We start from the raw sequence: 26,364 nt of genomic DNA, 5'->3' as shown, positions 1-26,364 counted from the left end.
CTACCTGGCACAACCCACTCCAGTACTCCAGGGCCTCAGAGGAGCCATCCTCAAACTTTATGGCTAGTATGCGGGTTCCTTAAAAAATTAAAAATAGAACTGCCATATTATCTAGCCATCCCACTTCTGGGTATTTACCCAAAGGAAATAAAAACACTAATTCAAAAAGATACATGCATCCTGATGTTCACTGTGGCATTATTTATAATAGCCAAGGTATGAAGGCAACCTAAGTGTTGTCAATAGATGAATGGATAAAGAAGATGTGAGATATATATATATATATATATATATATAAAACAGAAGAGTACTGGACCATAAATAAAATGCAATCTTGCAATTTGCAACAACATGAATGGACCTAGAGGATATTATGCCAAGTGAAATGAGTCAGAGAAAGACAAATACCACATGCACTCACTTAAGTGTGCAATGTAAAACACAAAACCAAACAAACAAAACAAAACCAGACTCATAGATACAGAGAACAAACAGGTGGTTGGCAGAGGGAGGGGGCTGAGTGAAATAGGTGAAGAGGATCAAGAGGCACAAACCTCCAGTTATAAAATAAATAAGTCATGGTGATGTAATGTACAGCATAAGGAATACGGTCAATAATATCGTAATAACTTTGTACAGGAACAGATGGTTATTAGACTTGTCATAATGTATGCAAGTGTCAAATCACTATGTATCAACAGTACAAAACTAACATTGTATATCAACTATCTATTTATATATTTATAAATACATATATATTTTTTGCTTTCACCCATCTTACTTTTTTCTTTTCCATTACAGTTTATTACAAGATATTGAATATAGTTCCCTGTGCTATACAGTAGGACCTTGTTGTTTTTCTATTTTATACACATTAGCTTGCATTTGCCAATCCCAAACTCTTGATTTATCCCCCCCACCAATTTCCCCTTTGGTAACCATAAGTTTTTTTCTTTTTTTTTTGCGGTACGCGGGCCTCCCACCGCCATGGCCTCTCCCGCTGTGGAGCACAGGCTCCAGACGCGCAGGTTCAGTGGCCATGGCTCATGGGCCCAGCCACTCCGCAGCATGTGGGATCTTCCCGGACCGGGGCACGAACCCGTGTCTCCTGCATCGGCAGGCGGATTCTCAACCACTGTGCCACCAGGGAAGCCCCACATAAGTTTGTTTTCTATGTCTGTAAGTCTGTTTCTGTTTCGTAGATAAGTTCATTTGTGTCATATTTTAGATTCCACATATTAGTGATAATTAGTATTTGTTTTTATACCTCAATGTGATAATCTCTAGGTCCATCCATGTTGCTGCAAATGGCATTACTTCATTCTTTTTGTATGGCTGAGTAATATTCCATTGTATATATGTTCCACACCTTCTTTATCCATTCATCTGTCAAGAGACATTTAGGTTGCTTCCATGTCTTGGGTATTGTAAATAGTGCTGCTATGAACACTGGGGTGCATGTATCTTTTCAAATTAGAGTTTTCTCTGGATATATGCCCAGGAGTGGGATCACTGGATCATATGGCATCTCTATTTTTAGTTTTTTAAGGAACCTCCACATTGCTTTCCATAGTAGCTGGACCAATTTACATTCCCAGCAACAGTGCAAGAGGGCTCCCACTTCTCCACACCCACCTCCAGCATTTGTTATTTGTCACATCAACTATACTTTAATTTTTTAAAATTACGGCTAAAACAAATCCATGTCTCTGTCCCCTCTCTGCTGTCGCAGCCAAGGGACACTCGGGCTCAGACAGCTCACCTCCTCTCTGCCCGAGGGATTCAGACTCTGCCCTACTTATGGGTGTCCCAGTGACCTGGATGACAAACAGATGAACAGCCACCAAAACAAAGACCAAGAGCGCCCTTCCCGGGAGGCTCCCAGTGTCCCTTCAACTCGGCTGTATGGAAGGACAAGTCAGGTGTAAAGCAGACACGTGTTCATCATCTTCCAGGATGAGGAAAATCAAGGCTGTTTCTGTGACGGCCTGTGGAGGTGGAGGCAGAGAGGTGCTGCCCCTTCCTCACGGGCCACAGAGCCAGTCGAGCAGACTTTGGGGGTTCCTTTCTGTTTTGTGTGTTCCACTTTTACACGTCTAGCTGTTGCACATGTGTGTGACGATCATCATTTACAACCGAAAACTGGAAACATTCTAGTTGCTTAAATGAACTAACCCTGCTAAAGAGCCAGGTGCCAGGACACGCAAAGATCTCCCTGGGATCAGAGTCAAAAGGCAAAGTGTTGGTCAGCATAGAGAGCACAGATGGACTCTAGGGGAAAGAAAGGGTCAGGCAGGATCCATGCCAAACAGGAATCTCCAAGGAGGCAGGGAGAGAGCGGGAACAGTAAACCATGCCCTCAGTGTTCTCCCCAAGAACACTGGCTATGCACCCAGAGTTCTTTTTTAAAAAAAAAATAATTTATTTATTATTTATTTTTATTTTTGGCTGCATTGGGCCTTCGTTACTGCGCGTGGGCTTTTCTCTAGTTGTGGCGAGCAGGGGCTACTCTTCATTGTGGTGCACTGGCTTTTCATTGCGGTGGCTTCTGTTGTTGCAGAGCATGGGCTCTAGGTGAACGGGCTTCAGTAGTTGTGGCACGCGGGCTCAGCAGTTGTGGTGAATGGGCTTAGTTTCTCTGCAGCATGTGGGATCTTCCTGGACCAGGGCTCAAACCCATGTCCCCTGCATTGGCAGGCGGATTCTTAACCACTGTGCCACCAGGGAAGCCCCAGAGTTCTATTAAAACCTGAGTTTATCAAGAGACCAGAGTCTGGAACCCTGCTATAGAGTGAATGTTCGTGTCCTCCAAAATTCACATGTTGAAACCTAAGCCCCAATGTGATGGTGTTAGGAGGTGGGGCCTTTGGGAGGTGATCCTGCCTGATTTACCCAAATCTCCCAACCTCTGAAACACCCACAACAGAAAGAAGCTGGGCAGGACAAGTGCCACCCAGCATCCCTGGGGGGACAGCCACCACTACGACCACCACAGCCACAGGGCAGCTCCATGGCTTCATCAACTCCTGGTTCCCCCAAGAGCTGAGTGAAGAGCCATCGTCAGAGGTGGAGCTCCTGCAGCAGGGCATCCTCAAACTAGATGCCATTCCAGGTGGTCCCTTAAAATGCAAATGGGGGCTTCCCTGGTGGTGCAGTGGTTGAGAGTCCGCCTGCCGATGCAGGGGACACAGGTTCGTGCCCCAGTCCAGGAAGATCCCACATGCCGCGGAGCGGCTGGGCCCGTGAGCCATGGCCACTGAGCCTGCGCGTCCGGAGCCTGTGCTCCGCAACGGGAGAGGCCACAGCAGTGAGAGGCCCGCATAGTGCAAAAAAAAAAAAAAAAACCCAAAAAACAAACAAACAAAAACGCAAATGGGATGTCTGCACAGGACCCCTTCAGAGCTCCCGCCCACACCCCGACTCCTCAGGGGTTCACAGGCCTGAGCCCCTCACCTCCCACCTCCAGTCTCAGCAGCAGCCCACCTTCCTTCCAAGTCCTTCCTACACAGCAGTGCCTCTGGCCTCGAGGTCTCTGCAGGCTGACCCTCTGCCCACACTTTCACACCCCAACTGTCCTTGGCTCACCCCGTGCATTGCTCAGACCTCCATGTGCTCAGAGAGGCCTTTGTTCAGCACCCCCAGCATGCAGAACACGGAGGGACCTCCATGCAGATGACCCTCACCTCTCCTCGACCCAGAAGCAGGACTGTGCATCCTGGAGACAGGATGCCCACATCCCCAGAAACCCCACGACTCGGGAACACGGGATCGCAGTGCCCTTTCCAGCGCAGCTTCAGGTAACCCAGGCTCCCTCCCTCACACTCCAGACACTCTGGACCAGGGACACTGATGTTATCCTCAAGGGCAAACATGCCTTGCTAACCCATGGGCTAGGCTCCGGCTCATCACTCTGCAGACTCTTATTCTGCTCTGTGCTGCCCACCCCACCGCACCATCTCCCCACCCTGTCCCGGACCCCAGAGCTCTCTCCATCCCCTCTGGCCCAATGGGTTGCTCCTGCCTAGCAACTCCCCGGAGGCCTCCCATGCCCTCCTGGCAGGCCTTTGCCCAACTCTCTGCATGGTGTTGATCCCAACAAGCCCAGTAATCACCACCCTGGCCCGGACACAGCAGGAGCCCAATGAAGGTGGATGAATGACACCTTTATTCCTATGTGACAGTCATGGAAACTGAGGAACAGAGAGGTCAAGGAACTGCTCAAGCCACACTACCAGTGAGAGGTGGTGTCCTCATTGACAACCCATGCTGACCCAGAGCTGCGTCCACGATGCCAGCCCAGCCAGTGTTTTCAACCCACCAGGCAATTGTCCAATTCTCAGCCAACACTGCCTGGGTGGTCTACAAACTTAGTTCAATCCTGACACCATGTACCTAGACACAGTTGACACTGTCAGATCCCACAAGATAAGGGCTCAGCCCATATGACCGCAAACCCCTACCCCTCTTCAGATGCCAATCACAAGTTCAGGTGATCACCTATGCTTCTGACCAACCAGCTATAAATCAAAGGTTCCCAGGACCCCTTTCTCGGGTCCAATTAATTTTCTAGAGTGTCTCACAGAACTCAGGAAAACAGTTCACTTACTAAATTATCAGTTTATTACAAAAGGATACAACTCAGGAACAGCTGGATGGAAGGGATGCACAGGGCAAGGCACGTGGGAAGGGCTGCGGAGATTCCATGCCCTCCGAGTGTGCCACCCTCCCAGTACCTCCACATTGTTCACCAACTGAGAAGCGCTCCAAACCTGGCCCCTCTGAGTCTTTGTGGAGGCTTCATTACATAGATAAAACCGATTACATCACTGGCCACTGGCCATCATCTCAATCTCCAGCCCTCTAAGCTCATGGCTGGCTTCACCCGCAACTAGCCCCCATCCTCAGGTGCTTTCCAAAAGTCACCTCATTAGTATAAACTCAGGTGTGGTTGAAAGGGATCTGTTACGAATATCAAAAGACACCCATTTCACTTTATCACTGATCCCTTAGGAAATTCCAAGGGTTTGAGGAGTTCTGTGCCAGAAACGGATGAAGACCAAATTTGTATTTCTTATTATAAATCAGGATACCCGCCCCTGCCGGGTAAACCGTGATATGGACAAAGACACCCTGGGGCCCCTAAGAAACACAGGTGGCCCTGGAACCTGGGCACCCGGTGTGGCTTCGCTCAGCTGCCTCTGTCATTCCCACTTGGGTGGAGGGGAGCGGGGAAGGTGAGAAGTCTGGGAACAGTTCATTGATTCCACTGGCCAAAAATTCTTCTCATTTTACCACAGCACAGATATTCCCGGTTACCAGCTTCCTGACATCCGCTGCCACTAAGCCCCAGCTGGGCCTGACCAACAGGGATCAGGATGTCACTGCCCTCAGAGGGCCGATCTCAGGAAGCATCTCCAGGCCCATGAGATCACCCCACCAGGTGAGAGACAGTCCCTTGGGCTAAGAGGCTGCTCCCGAACAGTCTAAGGAGACTGACACCCGGGGCCCACATCACGTAATCACGCAGCTCAGCGATTCACCTGGGTCATGTTCACATATTGCACAGAATAGCTTCTCTGCTCCCCACACTCAGGCTGGGGGGCTCAGCGCAGCCCAACCTCTCTGGGCCTCAGAGTCCCATTTGTAACAGAGGCCTCGGTGAACACCACCGGCTGCAGAGTACAGACAGAGGGCTGCTGGGGATGCCCTAAGGATAAAAGGAGCCGATTATGCAAAGGAACTTTACACAGGTGACAAGACACCTGATAAACCTCCCTGCCTCCCTGCCGCGTGAAAGCCTTACCAGAGCAGACACAGCAAGTAAAAAGCTTGCACCTCCTCCCCTCCCATGGAGGGAAGAACAGTGAGCTGAGAACAGCTCTGACCAAGAAAGAACTCTGCTTTGCTGAGTTCCTGGAAGGTGCTGCAGCTGTCTCTTTTGGGGGTAGGGGTCCTCCCCAGCTTCACCCCTTTTCTGGACACAGCCTCCACCACACACAGAGGTGGGCCCCAGCTGCCACCAGAACACGCAGCTCCCAGCCCCTGGACACAGCTGGTTGGCTGCAGCGAACACCAGACTGTGCTGGGCCATCCCCACATTCCCCTCCACCCCACCCCGGGAACCGGATCCAAGACCACAGGACTCGGTCCCTGAGGGCCTCTGGTGGGTGAAGTCAGCTCTATGCCTGTCACAGCAGCATGACACTGAGGCCAGAGAGGACAGGGCTCTGTGTTCTGCTTCTCCTGGCTTCCAGTGCTTGGTTCCCCATCCTGGGTTCCAGAGACGCTACCCACCAGACTACAGTGCATTCCATTTCTGCCTAAGAGAGTTGGCATAAATGCCACAGACAGTCAATCTCCAAAGAATTCAAAATGTATTAAAAAGCACTTAGAAAAGCACTCCTGCAAGTAAGTGAGAGAAGAGAGAAAATCCAATATATATTTTTTTTTAATGCAAAAGACCTCACAAAAAGTGGAAGAGAAATGAATGGCAATTTACACACAAAAAGGTGCCCAGCCTAACTGGTCATCAGGGAAAAATAAATTAAAACTACCACAAGGGGCTTCCCTGGTGGCACAGTGGTTAAGAATCTGCCTGCCAATGCAAGGGACACGGGTTCGAGCCCTGGCCCGGGAATATCCCACATGCCACGGAGCAACCAAGTCCGCATGCCACAACTTCTGAGCCTGTGCTCAAGAGCCCGCAAGCCACAACTACTGAGCCCACGTGCCACAACTACTGAAGCCTGCGTGCCTAGAGCCCGGGCTCTGCAACGAGAAGCCACGACAATGAGAAGCCCGTGTACCGCAACAAAGAGTAGCGCCCTCTCGCCGCAACTAGATAAAGCCCATGCACAGCAATGAAGACCCAACGCAGCCAAAAATTAAAAACAAACAAATAAATAAAATAAAATAAAACTACCACAAGACATCCATGGCTAATATTTAAGAGAAAAGCCAACAGAATAAAGCAGGCAGACACACACACACACACACACACACACACACACACACACACACGACACCAGCCAGCACTGGTGAAAACACAGAGCCCCTGGAACTCACGCTCTGCTGGTGGCAGCGTGAATAGGCTCAACCCGCCACAACACTGTAAAAGTTGTGGACTCCGCACACGTGCACCCGAGGGTGCCAGACCCACTGCCAGGTATGAAAACAGACCCAAAGAGATGGGTATCTGGGATTGTCAAGACAAGACACAGAAAGTAGAGTGGTGGCTGCCAGGGGCTGGGGGAGAGGGCAATGGGAGTTACTGTTTAATGGGGACAGAGCTTCAGTTTCACAAGAGGAAGACTTACGGGGATGATGGTGCGGATGGCTACACAGCAGTGGAAATGTACTTAATGCCTCTGAACTGCACACTTAAAATGGGTAAAATGGTAATTGTTATGTGGAAATTACCACAATTACTTTTAAAAGTGAAAAAAAAAAATGGACCCAAGGAAATCAGACTCCTGGGAACCAAAGCCAGTCACAAGAGTGTCCACCCAGCATCATTCATGACAGCCCAAACCGGAAACTCCCCGAGCACCCTCCACGTGAGCTCACGGTAGCACCGGCAGACACTGGGATGTCACGCAGCAGAGACAGGAAACCGACTGCCGCCCCACTGACAGCGTCCACCCTCTCATCAACCAACGTGCAGCCAAGAGCATCCACTTCTGTTTATACCAAGTTCAGAAACAGGCAAAACTCACCTCCACTGGAGTCCAGAGGGGGGCCTCCCAGGGAAGAGGGGGCAGAGATTGGGGAGGGGCACCAAGGGCTTTGGGGGCTGCTACTCTTCTATTCCTTCAACACTCCCACCTGGTGATGGTTCATCAAGTGGACGCTCCTGACCTGTACGTCTCCTCAATATGTTACACTTTGGCTGTACATGTACATATGTGCATACACCACACGTTTTCTACAGCACTGAACTGAATACAATTTCTTCTTTCGATTCCCCACTAAAGCATTGCGGGCATCTGGTCACTCAGGGCTATCACAGGGCAGGAGACCCAGGTAACAGAATGCGGCAGTTATCAGAACAGTGGACACCCCCGGAAGGCCTGCTCTGTGGGTGCCGGGCCCCCAGAACCAATCCAACGCCGAGTAGGATGAAAGGATGAGAAAATGGGTTCTTTTTTTTCCTTTTTTTTTTTTGCGGTATGCGGGCCTCTCACTGTTGTGGCCTCTCCCGCTGCGGAGCACAGGCTCCGGACGTGCAGGCTCAGTGGCCATGGCTCACGGGCCCAGTCGCTCCACGGCATGTGGGATCTTCCCGGACCGGGGCACGAACCCGTGTCCCCTGCATCGGCAGGCGGACTCTGAACCACTGCGCCACCAGGGAAGCCCGAAAATGGGTTCTTTGCAAGCACTGCACACACAGGGGTGGACAGATGTTCCCGTGTCAGTCGTTCCCAAGCCTCTACCTCCCCTCCCAGCTTGGAGAGAGCCAGCCATGATTTCTAGACAGCGAGTGGCCCCCCCAGGCTGCTCCGCACCACTGGCTTGTCTGCAAACAGCAGGGGCGTGGGCCTGGCGGCAGCTGGGCCTTACTCCCCCAGCTCTAGGGAGCTGGGCAGATGCGGGGACAGTTGGCAGAACTGAACAAGTCCACTGTTATTCACTGAGCCTGAGTCCAGCGCTGTGTGGGTGGCATGTGTGGCACCACTGCCCTGCATTTTATAGGACAACACAGAAACGTGAGGCCTGATGGCTGTACCTGACCACACGGAAACACGCATGGGAAACGCCCACTGGATGTGGCCCCGTGCCAACATCTGGCTGCCAGCACCGGACTTGGGAGGCAAGGCAGGCAGCAGTGGTCACTGCCCGCGGGGCCATCCAGGAAGTGCAGGATGTTCCCAGGAAACTGCCAGGCCCCTGAAAAACACAGGCTCGGCTGGACCAGGGCTTGGTCCCTCCCCGCCATCTCCCGTGGACTCACAGAGTCAGGACTGAAAGGGGCCCAGGAGCAAGCGACCGGCTCAAGGCCACAGGGCAAGTCACTGGCATGGGGCTGCTGGACTCTTTGAATCCAGTGCTCCGCCGCGGGTCTACAGGCGGGTGGGGGCAGAAGACCCCTTGAGGCGGGCTCACTCTCACAGTGCTGAGCTAAGCTCCGCCTGTGCCCACCCTGCTGGTGGAAGGGTGTGCTGTCAGCACAGCGAAGGCCACCCCAACCGTGAGGATGAAAACACGCGCACACACACCCCCTTTGATGCTGGGCAGCTGGGCCCTCCGCGCCACGACCGACCTCCTGGCACCAGATGAAAGGCCTGTCAGCCGGCTGGCCAGCCTAACCAGCACAAGCCCGGCTTCTTCCACTGACCAACAGGAGAGTGCAGCAAAGACCAGGAGCCCGGCGAAGGATGCAGGGACCTCCGGGTGCTCAAAACCCCGAGGGCAGGCGACACAGCAAACCTCAGCCCCAGTGGCCACAGGGCCCAAGTGCCCACCGCAGGCTTCTAAACCCAAGCAACTGGCTTCTTCAGAGAGACAGGTCCTCAGACGCCCACCCTCCATGGCCAGCTTAAAGGGTTTTTGTTTCTGCTGTTTTGCTATTGTTGTTTTTACCTAAAATGTAACAACTGAACTTCCGAAAATACAGCTTATTTATACAGTTCTTACAATGATAAAATCCAAACCGAGTTCACGTGAGCAGAAGCACAGAACTAGTTCTGCTTTGTGAATGGGCACAGGCGGCATGATGCCAGCAATGACAGTGCAGGACTCTGAGCACGAAGGTGAAACCCCCATGTGCAGGTGGAGCCCTTTCCCCACACCCCACCCCTCTGCCACTGACCCTGGGGCTCGGAGCACAAGCTCACTGCCTTGGGACAGTGATGGGGCCCAGGGACCCAGAATGTCCCCAGTGACAGAGGACGTCCTCGGTGACACAAAAAGTCCTCCCTCACCTGCCTTGGTTCTTTCCTTCAGGCACCAATTAACCAGAGTCGGCAAGGCCCCACTTCAGAAAGGGCAAACCCGACACAGGCGGCAGCACTCATGAGCAGACGTCTCTAGACTGCCACCAACACAAAAGCACACACCAAAGTCTCCTGGCACACACCTCAGGCCCCTCATCACGTGGCGGCAGGCCCAGGAGTCCCCGGACCCCCGCCTGACACCCCAGGGGATAAGATGCAGCCGAGTCTGAGCAGCTTGTACACTAGGGAGAGGGGGGTTGTTTTCTGCAAGGCCTGCTGCACAAGCATTTATTAAACACCTACCGTGTGCAGGCCCAGGTGCTAGGAGACAAAATCAGCCTGATTTCTAGTTCCTCTGCCAAAGAGGACAAAAGTCTAGAATTATGAGGACATGGCAAAGTTCCAGTGAGATAAAGGAGGTAAAAATGCTCTGAAAGTACACGCACCTGATATACAAAAGGTTTAGGTCTGGGGCATAGTTCACCCCCACCTCCAGGGTTAGTTGATCACATGGCTGATTGCCCCTCCTGATGCTGCTTCTCTTGGGTGACCTGTCCCCACCATGACCTCCCTCAAACACCAGGGCAGGGCGGCCCACATGGCTTTAAGACACATGAGTAACAATAATAATGCAGGAGGAGGAACAACCAACCGTGGCAGCCAACAACAACAATCAGGCACTCCTGTGGGGACCTACTGTGCTCCAGGCTTCTGTCTGCAACCTTCTCTTTAAGAACTTGCCCAAGGTGTCCTAACGCCTGCCATGACCCTCGGCTGGGGACCAGCCAGCCGTGTGATCGGGGCAAGGGACTGCAGGGCAGTGGAGTGCAGAAATAAACCCTCACATTTATGGTCAGCTGATCTCTAATGAAGGTAAAAAGGCAATGTGACGGGAAAAGAATAGTCTTTTCATCAAATGATGTTGAAATAACTGACTATCCATATGCAGAAAAAAACACAAAACCCTAAATCTTTACCTCAAACCATACATTAAAAATTTAACTCAAAATGGATCACAAGGGCTCCCCTGGTGGCGCAGTGGTTGAGAGTCCACCTGCCAATGCAGGGGACATGGGTTCGTGCCCCGGTCCGGGAGGATCCCACATGCCCCGGAGCAGCTGGGCCCATGAGCCATGGCCGCTGCGCCTGAGCATCCAGAGCCTGTGCTCCGCAACAGGAGAGGCCACAACAGTGAGAGGCCCGCGTACCGCAAAGAAAAAAAAAAAAAGGATCACAAGACTTAATATATGAGCTAAAACTATAAAACTTCAAGAAAAAAAATAGGAGAAAATCTTTGTGACCTTGAGGTAGGCAAAGATCTTTTAGATATAACTCCAAAAACATTAACCATCAAAAAAATTGATAGGGAATTCCCTGGTGGTCCAGTGGTTAGGACTCTGTGCTTTCACTACCAAGGGCCTGGGTTCAATCCCTGGTTGGGGAACTCAAATCCCACAAGCCACATGGCATGGCCAAAAAAAAAAAAAAAAAAGAAAGAAAAATGATAAATCAAACTTCACCACAACTTACAATTTTGCTCCTCAAAAGACACCAAGAAAATGAAAAGACAAACCATAGACTGTGAGAAAATATTTGCAAATCACACAGCTGATAAATGAACTGTATCACTGTATCCAGAATCCATAAAGAACTCTTACAACTCAAAAAGAAGACAATCCAACTTCTAAAAAGTGAACAAGACTAAAAGAGCCAACCCACCAACACACACACGATATATAATGGCCAATAAGCACATGAAAAGATGCTCAACATCATCAATCATCAGGAAAATACAATTCAAAACCACAATGAGATACCACTTCACACCCACTAGGATGACTATAATTAAGAAGGTAGGCAATAATAAGTATTGACACGGATGCTGAGAATTTGGAACCCACATACACTGCTGGTGGGAATAAATGTAAAATGGTGCAGCCATTATGGAAAACAGTGTGGCAGTTCCTCAACAGGTTAAACATATGACCCAACAATTCCACTCCTAGTTGTATACTAAAGAGAACTGAACACACCAAACAAACGTCCAGCAGCATTATTCATAATAGCCAAAAGGTGGAAACACCCCAAGTGTTCATTAACTGGTGAAAAGATAAACAAAATGTACTATAACCACACAGTAAAGTACAACATGGATGAACCTTAAAAACAATGCTAAGTGAAAGAAGCCAGACACAAAAAAAGACTACATGCCGTATGATTCCAGTTATATGAAATATCCAGAAAAGGCAAATTTTAACGACAGAAAGCAGATCAGTGATGGGGTAGAGGTGAGGGTGACAGCAGAGACTGCCTGTAAACAGGCACAAGGCAAGGAAACTTTGATGATGTAAATGTCTAAAACTGATTGTGGTGATGGTTGCACAATTCTATAAGTTTACTAAAAATCGCCAGATCATAGGTTTACAAAAAATGAGTTGTACGGCACACGACTGATACCTCAATAAAGCTGTTATGAGTAAAATAAATAAATACAATAAAAACAAAGCAAATGTTGTTAAATTCAAGCTAGGTACTGTTGCAGGGCATGTTGAAAATTTCAAAGTAAAAGAAAATTGGACAGGGGCTTCCCTGGTGGCACAGTGGTTAAGAATCCGCCTGCCAATGCAGGGGACACAGGTTCTAACCCTGGTCTGGGAAGATCCCACATGCCATGGAGCAACTGAGGCCGTGTGCCACAACTACTGAGCCTGCGCTCTAGAGCCCGTGAGCCACAACTGCTAAAGCCTGCGTGCCTAGAGACCATGCTCTGCGACAAGAGAAGCCACCGCAATGAGAAGCCCATGCGCTGCAATGAAGAGTAGCCCCCACTCACTGCAACTAGAGAAAGCCCGCGTGCAGCAATGAAGACCCAATGCAGCCAAATAAATAATTTATTTTTTTTAAAAAGAAAATTGGACAGGAGATTTTAAAAGTCCTTACCATACACACACACACACACAGAGGTAACCATGAGATGATGGATGTGTAAGTAACCTTATAGTGATAATCATTTCCCGATATATATACACATATCAAATCATTACACTGTACACCTTAAACTTACACAAGGTTATATCTCAATTATATCTCAATAAAGCTGGAAAAAAATTGGACAGTGTTACAGAGGTGTTAAAAAAATACTAGCACCCAATGATTCTTTCTAATATAATCAACAAAACTGACAGAGACCTGAAAAGATAACAAATGTCGCATAAACTGATTGTACAGTCCATGGTCCCTAAAATCATCTCAACCCCCCTTCCATCCCCAGTCCATGCTTGGGGAAACATACTCAAGTACTGCTCAGGTTCCAGACTGCCTCCCGGAATAAGGTGGCCCCAGGGACAGGAAGCAGAAAGGACAGCCTTTGGACTGGAGAGGCTGAGCATTCTAATCACTGGCAGCAAAACCGAGGTGGCCCATGGTATTCACCTGGGTGCCAGCCCCAATAGATTAATTGTGGCTGACTCGGGTGTCCACAGAGTGGACCTGACTGATTAACAAGGTCTGCCAAACAGAATCCAAAAGCAGTGCTGTAAGTGCCTTGTACTTGTGATTCTGTCCAAATGCCCAACTGAAGGGACATCAGGTTTGCTGTGGTCCCAGGTGACAGGAGGTACCACCTTAAACTTTTTGATATCTCTTCCAAGACACTGCTAACTGATATTAGAGTCTAAGCTGATCACTTAATTCACTTTTTGAGTCATTATAGCAGCTAATGTTTTTCAAGGACCTCTTAGGTGCTAAGCACTGTTCTGAGCACTGTATGAGGATCAGCCCATATTACAGATGAAGAAACCATGACCCAGGGGGCTAAGCAACTTGCCTAAGATGACTCAGCCAAAGACGGGCTGGAAGAACATCAGAGATGGAAGAGGATGACTTCAAACAACTGCTCCATCAGATCTGGGGATGTCAGCCTCCAGGGGATCTCTATATCAGGCTGGGCTGCCCTGTCCTTGTGCCTGGGAACAAGCAAGCATGGACATCTCCCATGCCTAGTAGGAAACAGAGCCCTCTGCCCAGCTCTGACTGTATCCCCTCTGACTGCCCTGAACTGTGCTAGTCTCCACTCCCTTTATTTCTGGTGGTCCCAGACACTTGCTTTCTTTCACCTTCCAAAATGAGGGTGAAGCAGTTCTCAAACTTGAGTGGACATCTGACTCACCCTAGGAGTGGGTTTTAAATGCAGGTTCCTAGGCCATAGCAGGCCCCCACAAGTCTGAGGCAGGGCCTGGGAAATGCATGTTAAACAAGCTTCCCCACTGTTGGAAGCAGGTGGTCCTGGACCATACTCAGAGGAAACCTGGCCCAGGGGATGCCCACAGGCCAACTGTGAGGCCTAGAAGACCACGAGATGGGATCAGATATTTCAGAAGCCAGGATCAGAGGCCCCAGTCTGAAAGTCTCCATGATGTCCAAATGCCCTGTCCTCTTTCTTCTCTCCTTTCCAGGCAAGTGACCAGACGAGGAGATGGAGCATGAGGAACCCGAACTAAAGTTCCAGGGCAGCCCACACTCCTCATCAGAGGCAGAAAAATCAGTGTGGATGGGTACAACTGGTAGTCCGACTCCTGGTCCTGCACCCAGATGAGCTTCCATCCAGCTATGAGACCTTGGGAAAGTCACTTCCTCCCTGGGGCTCAGGTCTTTCAGCCACAAAAAAGGAGACTGGAGAAACGGGTGGGTCCCCTCCAACCATTTCTTGGTTGTCCAGCACGGACTCCCAGTTCCTCTTCCACCGACAGTAATGCCTCCTTGGGCCCACCCCCCCTCCCCCTACCCCTCCCCCTCCCCCCCACCCCCTCCCCACCCACCACACACAAGCGCCATATCACAGGAGAGTTAAGCTTCTGTCCAGACGGGACGGAGAGTGTCCAGAACCACTGGCCGGGTCTTCACAAGAAGCCACCAAAGAAAGGGAAAACCGGCGATGGAATGATGTCAATCCTTTTGACAATGACCACTTTGTAAGCACAAGCGAAGCATCGGGCACCGTGCTAAGCCCTCCCAAGCGTCCCGCCCCGGAACCTCACGCCGGCCCTGGGGGATTCCTATTGAGCATACCCCGGTGTGCATACGAGGGAGCTGAGGCGCGCAGGAGTGAGTTGACTGACCCAAGGTCGCCCAGCCGGACGAGGCAGTCAGCGCCGTACCAACCCACGCCCCGGGGTCCGGATGGAGGGCGCGTGGAGTTCCATGCAGAGAAGCTGCAGGAAGGGCCGCGGGCCGAGCAGAGCCCCCAGCCCACCTTCCGAGGAGGATCTTGCGCCCAACCCCGCCGCCCCATGCCCGCCCCGCGCTCCAGCCCGCGCCTCGCTGTCCGCACCCGGGGCCGAGACCCGGGCCGGGGCGGCCGCTCACCGGATTTCGGAGGGTAGCGATAGGCCGAGTTCGCCTGGATGTCGATGTCCTCCACGCCCGCGATGCGGCGGCTCAGGATGGAGCCCATGGTGCACGGCGGGCCTGGCCAAGGCTGGGATGGGGGCGGCGGCGGCGGCGGAGGCGTCTTCACGCGGACATGGCCGGGACCAGGCCGCACGGACGCTTGCCCACGGCCGCGGGCGCTCGGCCTCCGAGCCCCTACCCCCGGCTCGGCCCGGGGCCAGACGCCACGGCAGCCCTCCGCCCCCCGGGTCCGAAGCACCTCGGGAAATGGAGTCCCCTCGCCGCCGAGGGTGTCCGGCGGCGGTACGGGATACCCTCTAGGAACTACATTTCCCAGGAAGCTCCTCGCCCGGGCTCACTGAAGTTGTTGACAAACGGTCCGGGACAAACCAAATGAACCTGTGTCCAGAGGGGAGGAACCATCAACCACACTGCAAACTATCTTTCCCTTTGCATTCCAAGCACAAGACTAACATTGTAACTCTTTAGCCTGTTCATACATAGATCTTTCTAGGAGCCAACGCCTTCCATTTACTCCCTCTCTGAAATATCTCCCGGAACATGGTTCTCCCCACTTCCCAGGGTTTAATCTCCTGGCCCGGCCAGCAGAGGGCAGACCCTTACCTGCCACCCGCAAAGAGCTGGGATGGAACCCAAGGTTACCTGGAGCGGTGCACACAGGGGAAGGGAAGCACCTTTTCCAGAACTCTAGGCATCTCTCTGGCTCCACATCCAGAACAATTCTTTGAAGACATAATTTTAAAGTCCCCCGTGGAGGCAGTAGACCTCTCCCCATTTTACATATAGGGAAACTAAGGCAAAAAGAAGGGAAGGGGCCACACATAAGGGTGCTCAAGTTTACAAGAATCAGGATTAAGGCCTCCTCGCAGATTGCAATGTACTTTCTTGGCTTTGTAACTCACACAAAACTCTGTAAGCAAGCCAAGTGAGGATCTGTTTTTACCTACTTTTCACTTGAGAAACAGCACTTCTGAGAAGAAAGTGACTTCCCAAGACAAGCCTGTCTATCCAGAAAGGAGCTAGGGAGGGCAGAGGCTGTCTAAGAGTCTCAGATGGTAAATTCACCACAGTCCACATTAAAGTGAGTCCTACACCTTTCCAGACGCCAGAACCCAGAATACAACCTTCCTATTTTCAGGGGACCTGGGAAGCCAAAAGTAATAAAGGAAGTGAGGGACTTGTGTGATTATAGGGAGACTCCAGGTCTTGGAGCCTGATTTAACCTCTCTGCCCTGCTACCAAGATCCCCATTTACTGAGCACCTACTATGTGCCAGACATTGGTGTTGAAGGCTATGCACATATTCTCTCTTTTAATTCTTTGTTGTAGGTTCTACTTTCATTCCCAATTTACAGAAGAGGAAAGAGGCCAGGAGAAGTGAAGTACCCCACTCAGCTTGCATAGTAGATAAGTGGTAATAAAGCTGGAATTTGAACCAGGCCACTCCTCTTAATGCCACACTCCCCTGCCACCCCCAGCCCCTACCACCCCAGAGACAGGAATGCTCCAGTGCCAGATTCCCTGTCTCTTGCCCCCAGATGGTCCTGAAGACATCCCCACCCCATGTGACCTTTCTTCCCTTACTTTAAATTTCTTTCTGTTGAATCACATAACACTGTTTAATCATATATACACAAATAGATATACCAACACAGCATTCAATTTATCGGTCTCCCTGCTTGTGGGGAGGGAAGAAGAGTACTGAGGGCCCAGATGTTCCCACTGAAAAATAACCTAAGATCATGTCCTCCCTACAGATAGTTGGCCAGGGCAGTCATTTCCATGGGCTGATGTTTGATCAATTAAACATTCCTCTTAATAGAGCTTTGGACTTCAGGTATATTTTTCTGTGCTTATCCATGCCCCAGTGGGAGACAGGCCCTTTTTGATTTGATACTGGTTCTACTATCAACATCTTCGCTGGTTCATTTATTTATTCAACAAATATTTATCATGCAGCTACTATGTGAAAAGCAATGAGACAGGCAAAGAGCCAGGAAATAGAGATTAAATGGTGAAAACACCAGATATGAAACATCTAGTGAGGAAACAGACACTACAGGCAAACAAGTGTATAAATACAAAATGTGGTGGGTGCTATAGGGGAATGGACTGAGGTGCAGTGAAATACTAGGAGAGACCTACTATTCATAGGGGAATCAGGGAAGGCTTCTCTGAGGAAGTGACATTTAAGCTAGGACTTGAAATACAAGTAAGATCCAAGCAGGCAAACACTGAGGGAGCAGGCAGCCCAGATACCAGGTAGGGAGAGCAGCATGTGCAAAGGCCCTGAGGAGCTGAGTAAGATCAATAAGCTCAAAGGCCAGTGTGGCTAGAATCAAGTAGGCAGGAGAGTTCAGGAACAGAGGTCAGGAGTGAGGCAGTGGCCAGATCTCAAGGCTCCTCAGTCAGCCAGTATCGGGTCCTTTGAAACATGAAGAAAGACCCTAGGCATACTTCACGGCCAGTATGAATCCCTCAAGTCGACTTCTCAAGCCTACTGAGGGGGCAGGATCCCTGCCTATTTATTCTTGTGCTCCCAGAGCCAGGCACCCAGTGGATGTCTGATAAACACATCTGCGGAGTGATTGAAGGAATGGAGGTGGAGAGGAGCCCGGGGTCCTGAGCCTACCATCAACTGTCTATGCCAACTTTGCCAAGGTCCTCAACCTCCCTGGACCTCAGGTAAGATGAAGGCATTGCCATAAATCCCTTTTATACCTCCATCCCCCCCATCTACTGGCCCCAGCTGTCAGGCCCAATCCGAGCCTGCTAAGAAATCCAAAGTCCACTCTCTAGCCAGGCTGATCCTGGCTGAAAACAAGGTTGTTTTTTCCTTCCCGCTGCCCCTGGGACAACAAGCTGGCTGGAGGGCCATAGGGGCCAGAGGGGTAACCTTTGCTCCTTCTAGCCCCACCTGCCCCACCCCAGCCAGCCAGCTGGCCTGGAAGAGTTCCTTCTGGGCTGAGCAAGTCTAGGCAGGTAACTGAGTGGTGCCCAGATGAGAGTGAGGGAAGGGGTGAAGGTACTTCCTGCCTCCCTAAGCAAGAAAAGCCTCTAGTGGTTCCTGCCAGGACAGTGCCCACCCTCCTTGGCCAGAAACACACCCTGCTGGCCCACTGGGTGCCTGCTCTTCTCCACTGGCTCTGAACACTGTCAAGAGGGTAAGGAAGTTTGGATTTCAGCCTCAGTTTCCTTATGTGTAAAATTGGGCTTGGGTTCCTTACAGTGGTCCAGATGGAGGCAAAGAGGTGAGTGCTAAAATGGTGCTCTGAGCACCACAGGCATTAATCCCCCAGAGCAGTCCTGGGAGAGTTCTGAGCTGCTACCTTGGGTTCTACAAATGAGGGAACTGAAGCTCAGAGCCAGAGAACCTTGTCCCAACATCAGAGTCATTAAGTGGCAGAGTTAAGACTGACACCCAGGTCTGTCTGGCTCCAGAACCTGCTCACCTTCCACCATGCCCTGTTGCTGTCCCAGTAGTAATAGTGATAGAGGTAATGACATTCAGAACTGCCCACCCTGTGCTGTGCTGAGCGCTTTGTCCACATTCATTCACGCTTATGATGCTTTGTGAAGGTGAGGGGCCATTTTTAATAAGAGTAGAACTCTCCTGGCACCATCATGGTTTGCAAAAAATGGTGCAGCCTGAGTGATCCCCATGTGGCAGAAAGGGGCTGAAACCTTATTTCCAGAGTGGACTTGGGAAATAAGTCCCAAGGTGACTTCTGCCAGGGTTCAAGCACCCACCTGAAGGGGACACTGAGTCCTCCCCCTGCCAAAGGGCCAAGCTCCCATCTCCAGCCCTCAGAGGCCGCTTAGCAGTCCCACTGCTCCAGGCTCCCCTCCCTCCCCCAGCTATCCCCATGCCCCAGCCTCCCCGGAGCCCCCATAACCTTGGGAGCCTTCAGGTCCTGTCCACCAGTCTCCCATCCCCCTCCTCTTACCAGTCAAAGCCAGAATCCCCTGGAAGGGTTGAGGGACCCAGGAAGGGCTCCTCCCAGAGCCCTGCAGGTCCTCCTCCTCCCCCCACGGTGGGACAGTTCCCTCCATTCAATCTAATTCTGCAACAAATCCCTGGGCAGGGACGGACTCCCCTGGAACCAGACATATCTAGAACATCGCCTGACCCAGACTGGTCCTCTCTGCCACCATCTGGTCTCCACAGTGCTCAGCCACAGTGATCCTAATGCACACAACGGATCAGATGTACTAAAACACCTCAATGGCCTTTAGCCCACCATCTCCAGGGCCTGTGCCTGTTTCCTGAGGGCACTTTCCACACTTGCAATTCTACATCTCTTTTTGGGATTTTGCTTTTTTTAATTTATTTGGCTGCATTGGGTCTTCGTTGCAGTGCGCGGGCTTCTCATTGTGATGGCTTCTCCTTGCGAAGCACGGGCTTTGAGTGCGCGGGCTTCAGTAGTTGCGGCACACAGGCTCAGTAGTTGTGGCACACAGGCTTAGTTGCTCTGTGGCATGTGGGATCTTCCCGGACCAGGGTTCGAACCCGTATCCCCTGCATTGGCAGGAGGATTCTTAACCACTGGGTCACCAGGGAAGTCCCTGTTCTTGGGATTTTTGATGCACGCCCCCACCCCACCCACCAGCCGACCCTTCTAGAGTTTGTTCTCTGCATTCCGGGCCAGATCAGAGCCAGGAACAGAATAGGGCCCAATAAAGAGTTGCTCAACTAATGAAACTGGTGTCCAGGGAGCGTGGGGAACCGGGATAAGGCCATTCTGAGCCGGAGTGACGAAGCCCCCGGCCCCAGCTCCCAATCAGCCCGGCCTAGACACTCCCGACCGGCAACGTCAACCGGAAGCGGCGCGTGCGGAGCTGTAAACACAGCCTGCAACACCCCACCCACAGCTCTCTTCAGCCCCGCCCCCTCCCTCCACGTGACGCGCCCCGCCCGCCCCAACCCAGTGCCCGCCCCCGCTGCTGCCTCATTGGGCGGCCAGCTTTGTTTACCTTATATGGCCAGGTCCTAACACCTTCCTACAGCCCATTGGCTGAGGCGCGGCCTCACTCACTTGACGTCACAAGGACTGAGCGATGCAAATAAACCAGGGCATTCTGGGAATGGGAGTTCGGGGCCGCCCCGGAACTGGCGCCGCGCGGTCCTAAGGTCCGCACGCTAAAAGCTGAGATTTCCTGCAAAGCGCACGAGATTTTGCGTGGGAAAGTGCGAGCATCCCGCAGAGGGTACGCACAGGCTCCAGAGACTGCCGGCCTCGCCTACCTGTCTCGGTCGCCATCCCTTCCTCTGACGTTCCTCGGGTCTACTGTGTGCTTGGCGGAGCGCCAGGCCGGGGAGGGACCCGTGTCACAAGTGGGCGACGCGAGCTTGTGCCCTGGGTGTTGAGGAGACTCGGAAAGCTTCCTGGAGGCGGTGACTTTAGGCAGAACCCTAAAGGGCAGATTAATTCATTTACTGAACGAGTATCTGTAGGCGCCTACTGTGTGCCAGGCTTTCGGGGCCTTATGGCCCTAGTGCTGTTGATTTGTGCCAAAATTCTTGGCCCATCCCCCTCCCCAATAGTGCGCCTACTCAACACAGGGATGCTAACCACACTGGGGTTCCGGATACTGGGAACTTGGTAAATACCCTGAGGCTGCGTTTGCGCCCATGCACAGTGTCTGTGGCCCCCGTCTCCTGACTCTCGTCAGTTCAGTCACGGGCCTGGGCACGCGCCCAACGCTCAGACACACCTTCGGCCCCGGCCCGGCCCGCGGCTCCCGGCCGAGCGCGGCGGAAGCGGCGCGGGACTACATCTCCCAGCATGCCCCCCGCGGCCCGGAGCGAGGCGAGGCTCGGTGAGTCAGAGCCGCACAGTAAATATTTGTATTAGCCGGAGCCGGCTCGCTAATGGTGGACGCGTGAGGCGAAGGAGCGCGCGGCGGCGGGAGGCCGGAGCGGGCAGGCGGCGGAGGCGCCATGTCCGTGAACATGGACGAGCTGAAGCACCAGGTCATGATCAACCAGTTCGTGCTGACGGCCGGCTGCGCAGCCGACCAGGCGAAGCAGCTGTTGCAGGCGGCCCACTGGCAGTTCGAGGTACGCGGCCGGGCTGGGGTCGGGGCGCGGGTGTCCGTCCCGCGTGGCTGCGCGTGCAGTGGGGCATGTGCGGGCCGGTGTGGACACGTGCCGCGGCGCGCTCGGCCGGGTTCGGGCCCGCGCACTCGGCCCGGAGTCCCGGCGGTCGCGCGCCCCGGCGGCCGGGCCGCAGCGCGCACACGCGGCGTGCGGGTCAGGCCCCGCGGCGCGGCCGCGTCTACGCGGCCCCCGGAAACGCCGCCCGCTCGGGGTGGGCGGGAGGGGCAATCTGCCCCCCCCCAGGGCCCGAATCCCCGCCCCCCAAATTCCCAGACGATCGGTTTCGGGGGCCCCCCTTTTTGTGCGGGTAACGGCCAGGGCGGGGCGGCGCCGAGGCCCAGACGGACAGACTGGCGGGCGGCCGGAAGGAGGACGCCCCAGGCCTGGGCCGAGCTGGGCCCACGCCGCCCCCGCCTTGGGAGCCGCGGGTTTGAGATAAGGGAGCCCCGAGCCCGCGGGTGGAGCCGCCCGGTTTGTGTGGGTCTCAGGGTCTGAGGATTTGCGTGTGGGCTGGACAGCTCGGCGGCGCGTGTCCACGTACATGTGCATTTGTATTTACGCACGCGCCACGCTGCGTGTGGACATGTTGGTGCGTGTGTGTGTGTGTGTGTAAACACGCAGCCCACAGGGGCGCGGGTGCGGGGTGTGTACCCACAGGTCGCCGTTTTGCAGACGGTGCTCTCACGTGTGCACACGTGTTGTGTCGGAGCCCCACACTACAGCTACGGGTGCATCTGTGTACCCTGCTCCAGAGGCGTGTCCAGGTGGTCTCGTCTGTGCTGGCCGGCGAATCTACCTGCACAGGGCATGGCATGGTATACACGGTTCAGTAGCTTCTAGCTTTCAGCCAGCTGGGCAGGAGGTGGGGCTGCCCCAGCCTGGCCGCCATCTCCCCAGGCCTCCCTGACCCATAGGGCACTAGTGCCCAGGGCTTGTGCTGCCAAGAGGCCACCTGGCCTTCCCTACTCTGCCGCCCCAGAAATAACCCAGGATGGTATCTAGGGATGAGGCCAGAGCCCCTTGAGCTCTTCCCCTCACAAGTGTAAGGTCACAGCCCCAGCCAGTCTACTGTAGAGTCTGTCCAGTCCAGGCTTCAGAGCCTGGTTTCTAGATGGGGAGCAAGCTCAGGGAAGGTATTGGGGCCGTAGGAGGGACAGGGAGCCAGGGTACTCTGGAGTTCAGCTTCCTGGGGGTGGGATGGGGATCAGAATTGCTGCCCGAAGGTTGGGACAGTCTGGGGAGGCAGTGGCCTGTCCACCCAGGGGAATCCTTGCTCACTTTCCTACCAGAGATCTCAGGGGGACCGCTAACCCTGCGGTGGTCACATCACGAGATGGGAGGCTGCTCTGTCTCTCTGAGCAGGTCCCACTCTCTGGCCTCAGTTTCCTCAGCTGTACCTGGGGCGTGTGAGTTGACCTCTAAGGAGTGAATGGCCGGCCCCCTTCCAACCCCGGCAGCCCCACCCTGCAGGAAGGTTCCTAATCAGCCCGTTTGTCTCAAGAACTGGATGTGGCAGAACTTGTAAAACCACATTCATGGCAGTTTGCTTGAGTCCCACATCTGCATACACGGCTCCCCCATCTGCCTGGGGCTGGGCAGGCAGGTGTCTGGTGGGAAGCGGCCCTGCCTGTCGGCACTTGCAGCCCAGCACACAGAGCCTGGCACCAGCCTGGCAGTCACTCAGGCAGCACTGGTTGGTGTCGCTTGGTCACAGGACTTGAAAATGTAACTTTGAAAATGGAAATGCCTGGGGGAAAACTCTGATCTCAGGAGGGGCAGGAGCAGCTTGCAGACTGGGGAGCTCTGGTGGCCCCCAGGGTAGGAGCCCTGTGCTCCAGGCTCCCTGAGTTTCAATTTCACCATGTGTAAAATGGGGAGGCCGATAGTAGGGAGGTCTGCTTAAGGTAAAAATGGATTGTGAACATCCAGTCCTTAGGTCTTCCTGGTAGTGAGTGGGGTTCCTTGTGGTAAACTCCCCTCTGTGCCCTCCACCCCTGGCTGGCTGCACACTTGGACTGAGGGCGGGTGCAGCAGGAGGCCTCGTTTTTGGGTCATACTCTCTGTGATTCAGGTGTTAATGGGGACAGAAAGCTGCTGGGGGAGGGGGACCTGTGTGCTTTAAGGTTGGGGGTACTTTAGGAAGGCAGGAAAAGGGCAGCTGTTTCTCCCTGGAATCCTCACACACAGCAATGGCCTTCAGAGTTGCCGTTGGGGGAGGAATGGTTTGGTGTGTCCCTTGGGGCTCCTGGTGGTGTGTGTCACAAGGAGGTGCTTAGAGATCAAGGCCCTCCCCCCAGCTCCCACACCCATGTTTGGGGACACTGGGGTAGGGCATCTCCAGCAGGAAATTCCCAGAGTAATTCACTTGAATTTAATAATAAAACCCCTAGGGTAAGCCCTAGAAGCCAGGCTGGGTTTCTGGGTGTGTTGGGAGTGGGGGAGGGGCTGACAGCGCTGGGCTGTGGGGTGAGCCCGAGGCAGGAGCCATGGAGGGCAGAGCTGCCCGCAGACCCTTCACACACTTGACGGGCTCCCTCACCCAGTACTTTCGTAAGAGCAGCTGGTTCCTTTATTTTCCTGGATGCCTCTCCTGCAGGGGCCAAACCGGGACACACCAATGCCAGTGGAGGCTACCCTGGGGCCCCTCCCCCCAGCCCCCCAGGGTCACTAGAAGAGCTTGTCTGACCCAGGCCAGCCGCCATCCCCTTTTCCACCCACTTCTCACAGTCCTGGGTGCAAACCCCACTTCAGCCTTCCTCCTGCTCCACCACCTTGAGAACATTCCAAGGAAGGCTCAGGTAATTGGACAGGGGTGCAAACCCCAGACCATCCTACTTAATTCCGGCTCTCGCAGCTGGACCGTGGATCTCTGGAGGTCACTACTGCTAGGAAGAGGAACCTGCAAGCCACCTAGTCCCATCTCCTTGTGGTGCAGGTGGAGAAACCAAGAACCAGGGCAGGGTCCCTTGGCCACCCTAGGAGAGGAGCAGGTGGGTTACAGACTCTCAACATCTGGGTACCTTTGCCGTCCTCTGGCTCATAGACAAGGAAACTGAGGCTCAGGGAGGAGTAGGGACTTGCCATCCATGGAGTTGGTGGCAGTAGGGCTAGAATCTGCCGGAGGTCTTCCCCATGAGACAGGCCTTCACGTCAGGTGAGCTGGAAGCATTTGGCAGCCAGGTGGCAGGCAGTGTCATGAGGGTCCTCCCCACCCACCAGACCTGCCCAGAGGTCCACAGCGCCTCTTTGGGCTGCGGCGAGGGTCGAGGGATGACGGCCATGCTGCCTCAACTTGCCAGGCCAGGGCCACAGGGGTCCTGAGGGTAAGCGTGGGCCTTTCTTTCCGCAGACGGCCCTCAGCGCCTTTTTCCAAGAGACCAACATCCCCTACAGCCACCATCACCACCAGATGGTAAGTGTCCCCTGTAGCCCCAGGGGCAGCCCTGCGGGGCTGTCCAAGTTTGGGACAGGGGGAAGCCACCCAGGGCCAAGGAAGGTGCAGTGGCTCTTGGCCACGGAGGAGCCTCTGGGATGGGACTCCTGGGAGCCTGGCAGCAGGCACCGTGGGCCAGCCCGTCTCGGGCACCACACCTTTCCTCTGTGATCTCCTGGCTGGTGGACTGCCTGCAGGGTGGGGTGCCTCCAGGGAAGGGGGCATGTGTCTCCTGGTGGGAGCTTGGGGCCCTTCCAAAAAGGGGGTGCTCACCCCTCCCTCTCTGTTCCTCTTCCCCCACAGATGTGCACTCCAGCCAACACCCCCGCCACGCCCCCCAACTTCCCTGATGCCCTCACCATGTTCTCCCGTCTCAAGGCCTCTGAGAGCTTCCACAGCGGAGGCAGCGGCAGCCCAATGGCTGCCACGGCCACGTCGCCCCCGCCGCATTTCCCACTCGCCGCCACCGGCAGCTTCGCGGCACCCAGCTGGCCGGCTGCGGCCTCGCCCCCAGGGGGGGCACAGCACCACCAGCCACAGCAGCCGCCCCTGTGGACTCCGGCACCCCCTTCCCCGGCGTCAGACTGGCCACCCCTGGTCCCCCAACAGGCCGCCTCAGAACCCAGAGCCCACCCTGCCATGGAGGCCGAGAGATAAGGGAGGCCCCTCCCCCCTCCCGGAGGCCAGAACCCCGTGGGGCGGGGGAGAGGACGTCTCTGCGGGCCCCCTACACCCTCCTCTGTCTGCACCCCCATTCCCCAGAGCCCTGGGGGAGAGAGACCGGACCCTTGTGCCAGTACACAGGGTGCCCGCATGCGTACCCAGTGGCGCGGGCCTGCGGCACCCAGCTTTCATGGATTTGGTTCAGAGTCGTCTGGGTGCTGGTGGACAGAACCTCAGAGAACAAGCAGCCTTCCCCGAGGACTCACCCGCCCCACCCCACCCCAGGGGGCTGCGGAGCTCCCTGAGGCTGGTGGGCCTAGATCCCCACCCTCGGGAATGCAGAGCCTTCTCCGCATGTGTGCGTGTCGCTGTGTCTGTGTATTTATGTGTATGTCGCTCTTCGAGAAGCAACCTAGTTTATGGGGCAGCTGGACTTTGCATGTTAGAGTGAGCCCCCTCTCCCCTTGTCCGCCGTCCCTCTCCCCAGGGCCCTGCCCCTCTCCCCTGCCCCCTGGGCAGTCAGCCTTGCTGTTCCCTGCAGAGAAAAGGATTGTGGGAAACTCCAGGACTCTTCCCACCCATCCCCCAGCGCCTGCCTGCTGGGGCTGCCTGCATGCCTCCCCAGAGCCCAGGGGTACCCCATCCCCAGTTCCTTTCCCCCTTTTAACAAAGGAGAAGAAAGAGTTCCAAACCACCACCAGGCTCTGTGGTCTTGCCTCTTATCCTAAGCTTTGCTGCCAGCTGGCCCTGTGTGGAGGGGGAGGGAGCCAACGGAGCCCAGAGCAGGGGCCCACCCCCCAGTCCCGCCTGGCTCCACACCGCTCCTG

General features: G+C 54.0%; 2 protein-coding genes across 10 annotated transcripts in view; one reads left to right on the top strand and one right to left on the bottom strand.

The window, feature by feature from the left end:
• MGRN1 (mahogunin ring finger 1) overlaps nucleotides 1-21,108 on the bottom strand; it is a 60,082-nt gene extending 38,974 nt beyond the window's left edge. The window contains exons 1-2 of one of the 9 annotated variants that reach the window (XM_067012846.1): nucleotides 20,953-21,108; nucleotides 20,587-20,754 (exon numbers count right to left, since the gene is read on the bottom strand). In XM_067012846.1, the coding sequence (XP_066868947.1) occupies nucleotides 20,587-20,602 (16 nt within the window). In that variant the 5' untranslated portion in view covers nucleotides 20,603-20,754; nucleotides 20,953-21,108. Of the gene's footprint in view, nucleotides 1-15,296; nucleotides 15,622-20,586 lie in introns of those variants that run through there. The other 8 variants (XM_067012845.1, XM_067012842.1, XM_067012843.1 and 5 more) reach the window with 8 other exon arrangements.
• On the top strand, nucleotides 20,404-26,234 carry UBALD1 (UBA like domain containing 1). The gene is made up of 3 exons (XM_059037457.2): nucleotides 20,404-21,402; nucleotides 24,791-24,853; nucleotides 25,178-26,234. The coding sequence occupies exons 1-3, from the start codon at nucleotides 21,283-21,285 to the stop codon at nucleotides 25,529-25,531; spliced, it is 537 nt and encodes a 178-aa protein (XP_058893440.1). The 5' UTR covers nucleotides 20,404-21,282; the 3' UTR covers nucleotides 25,532-26,234.
• The last annotated feature ends 130 nt before the right edge of the window (nucleotides 26,235-26,364 follow it).

Source organism: Kogia breviceps, chromosome 14 (genome assembly GCF_026419965.1).
Source record: "Kogia breviceps isolate mKogBre1 chromosome 14, mKogBre1 haplotype 1, whole genome shotgun sequence".
NCBI classification, from domain to species: Eukaryota; Metazoa; Chordata; class Mammalia; order Artiodactyla; family Physeteridae; genus Kogia; species Kogia breviceps.
The sequence above is the reverse complement of the archived record's forward strand: the minus strand, read 5'-3'. Positions and strand labels throughout refer to the sequence as shown.

Bases quoted from the DNA above. Each gene is read 5' to 3' on its own strand.
- UBALD1 (XM_059037457.2), top strand. From the start codon at position 21,283: ATGTCCGTGAACATGGACGAGCTGAAGCACCAGGTCATGATCAACCAG. The intron at 21,403-24,790 runs GTACGCGGCCGG...TTCTTTCCGCAG, and splicing joins CGGCCCACTGGCAGTTCGAG to ACGGCCCTCAGCGCCTTTTT. The intron at 24,854-25,177 runs GTAAGTGTCCCC...CTTCCCCCACAG, and splicing joins GCCACCATCACCACCAGATG to ATGTGCACTCCAGCCAACAC.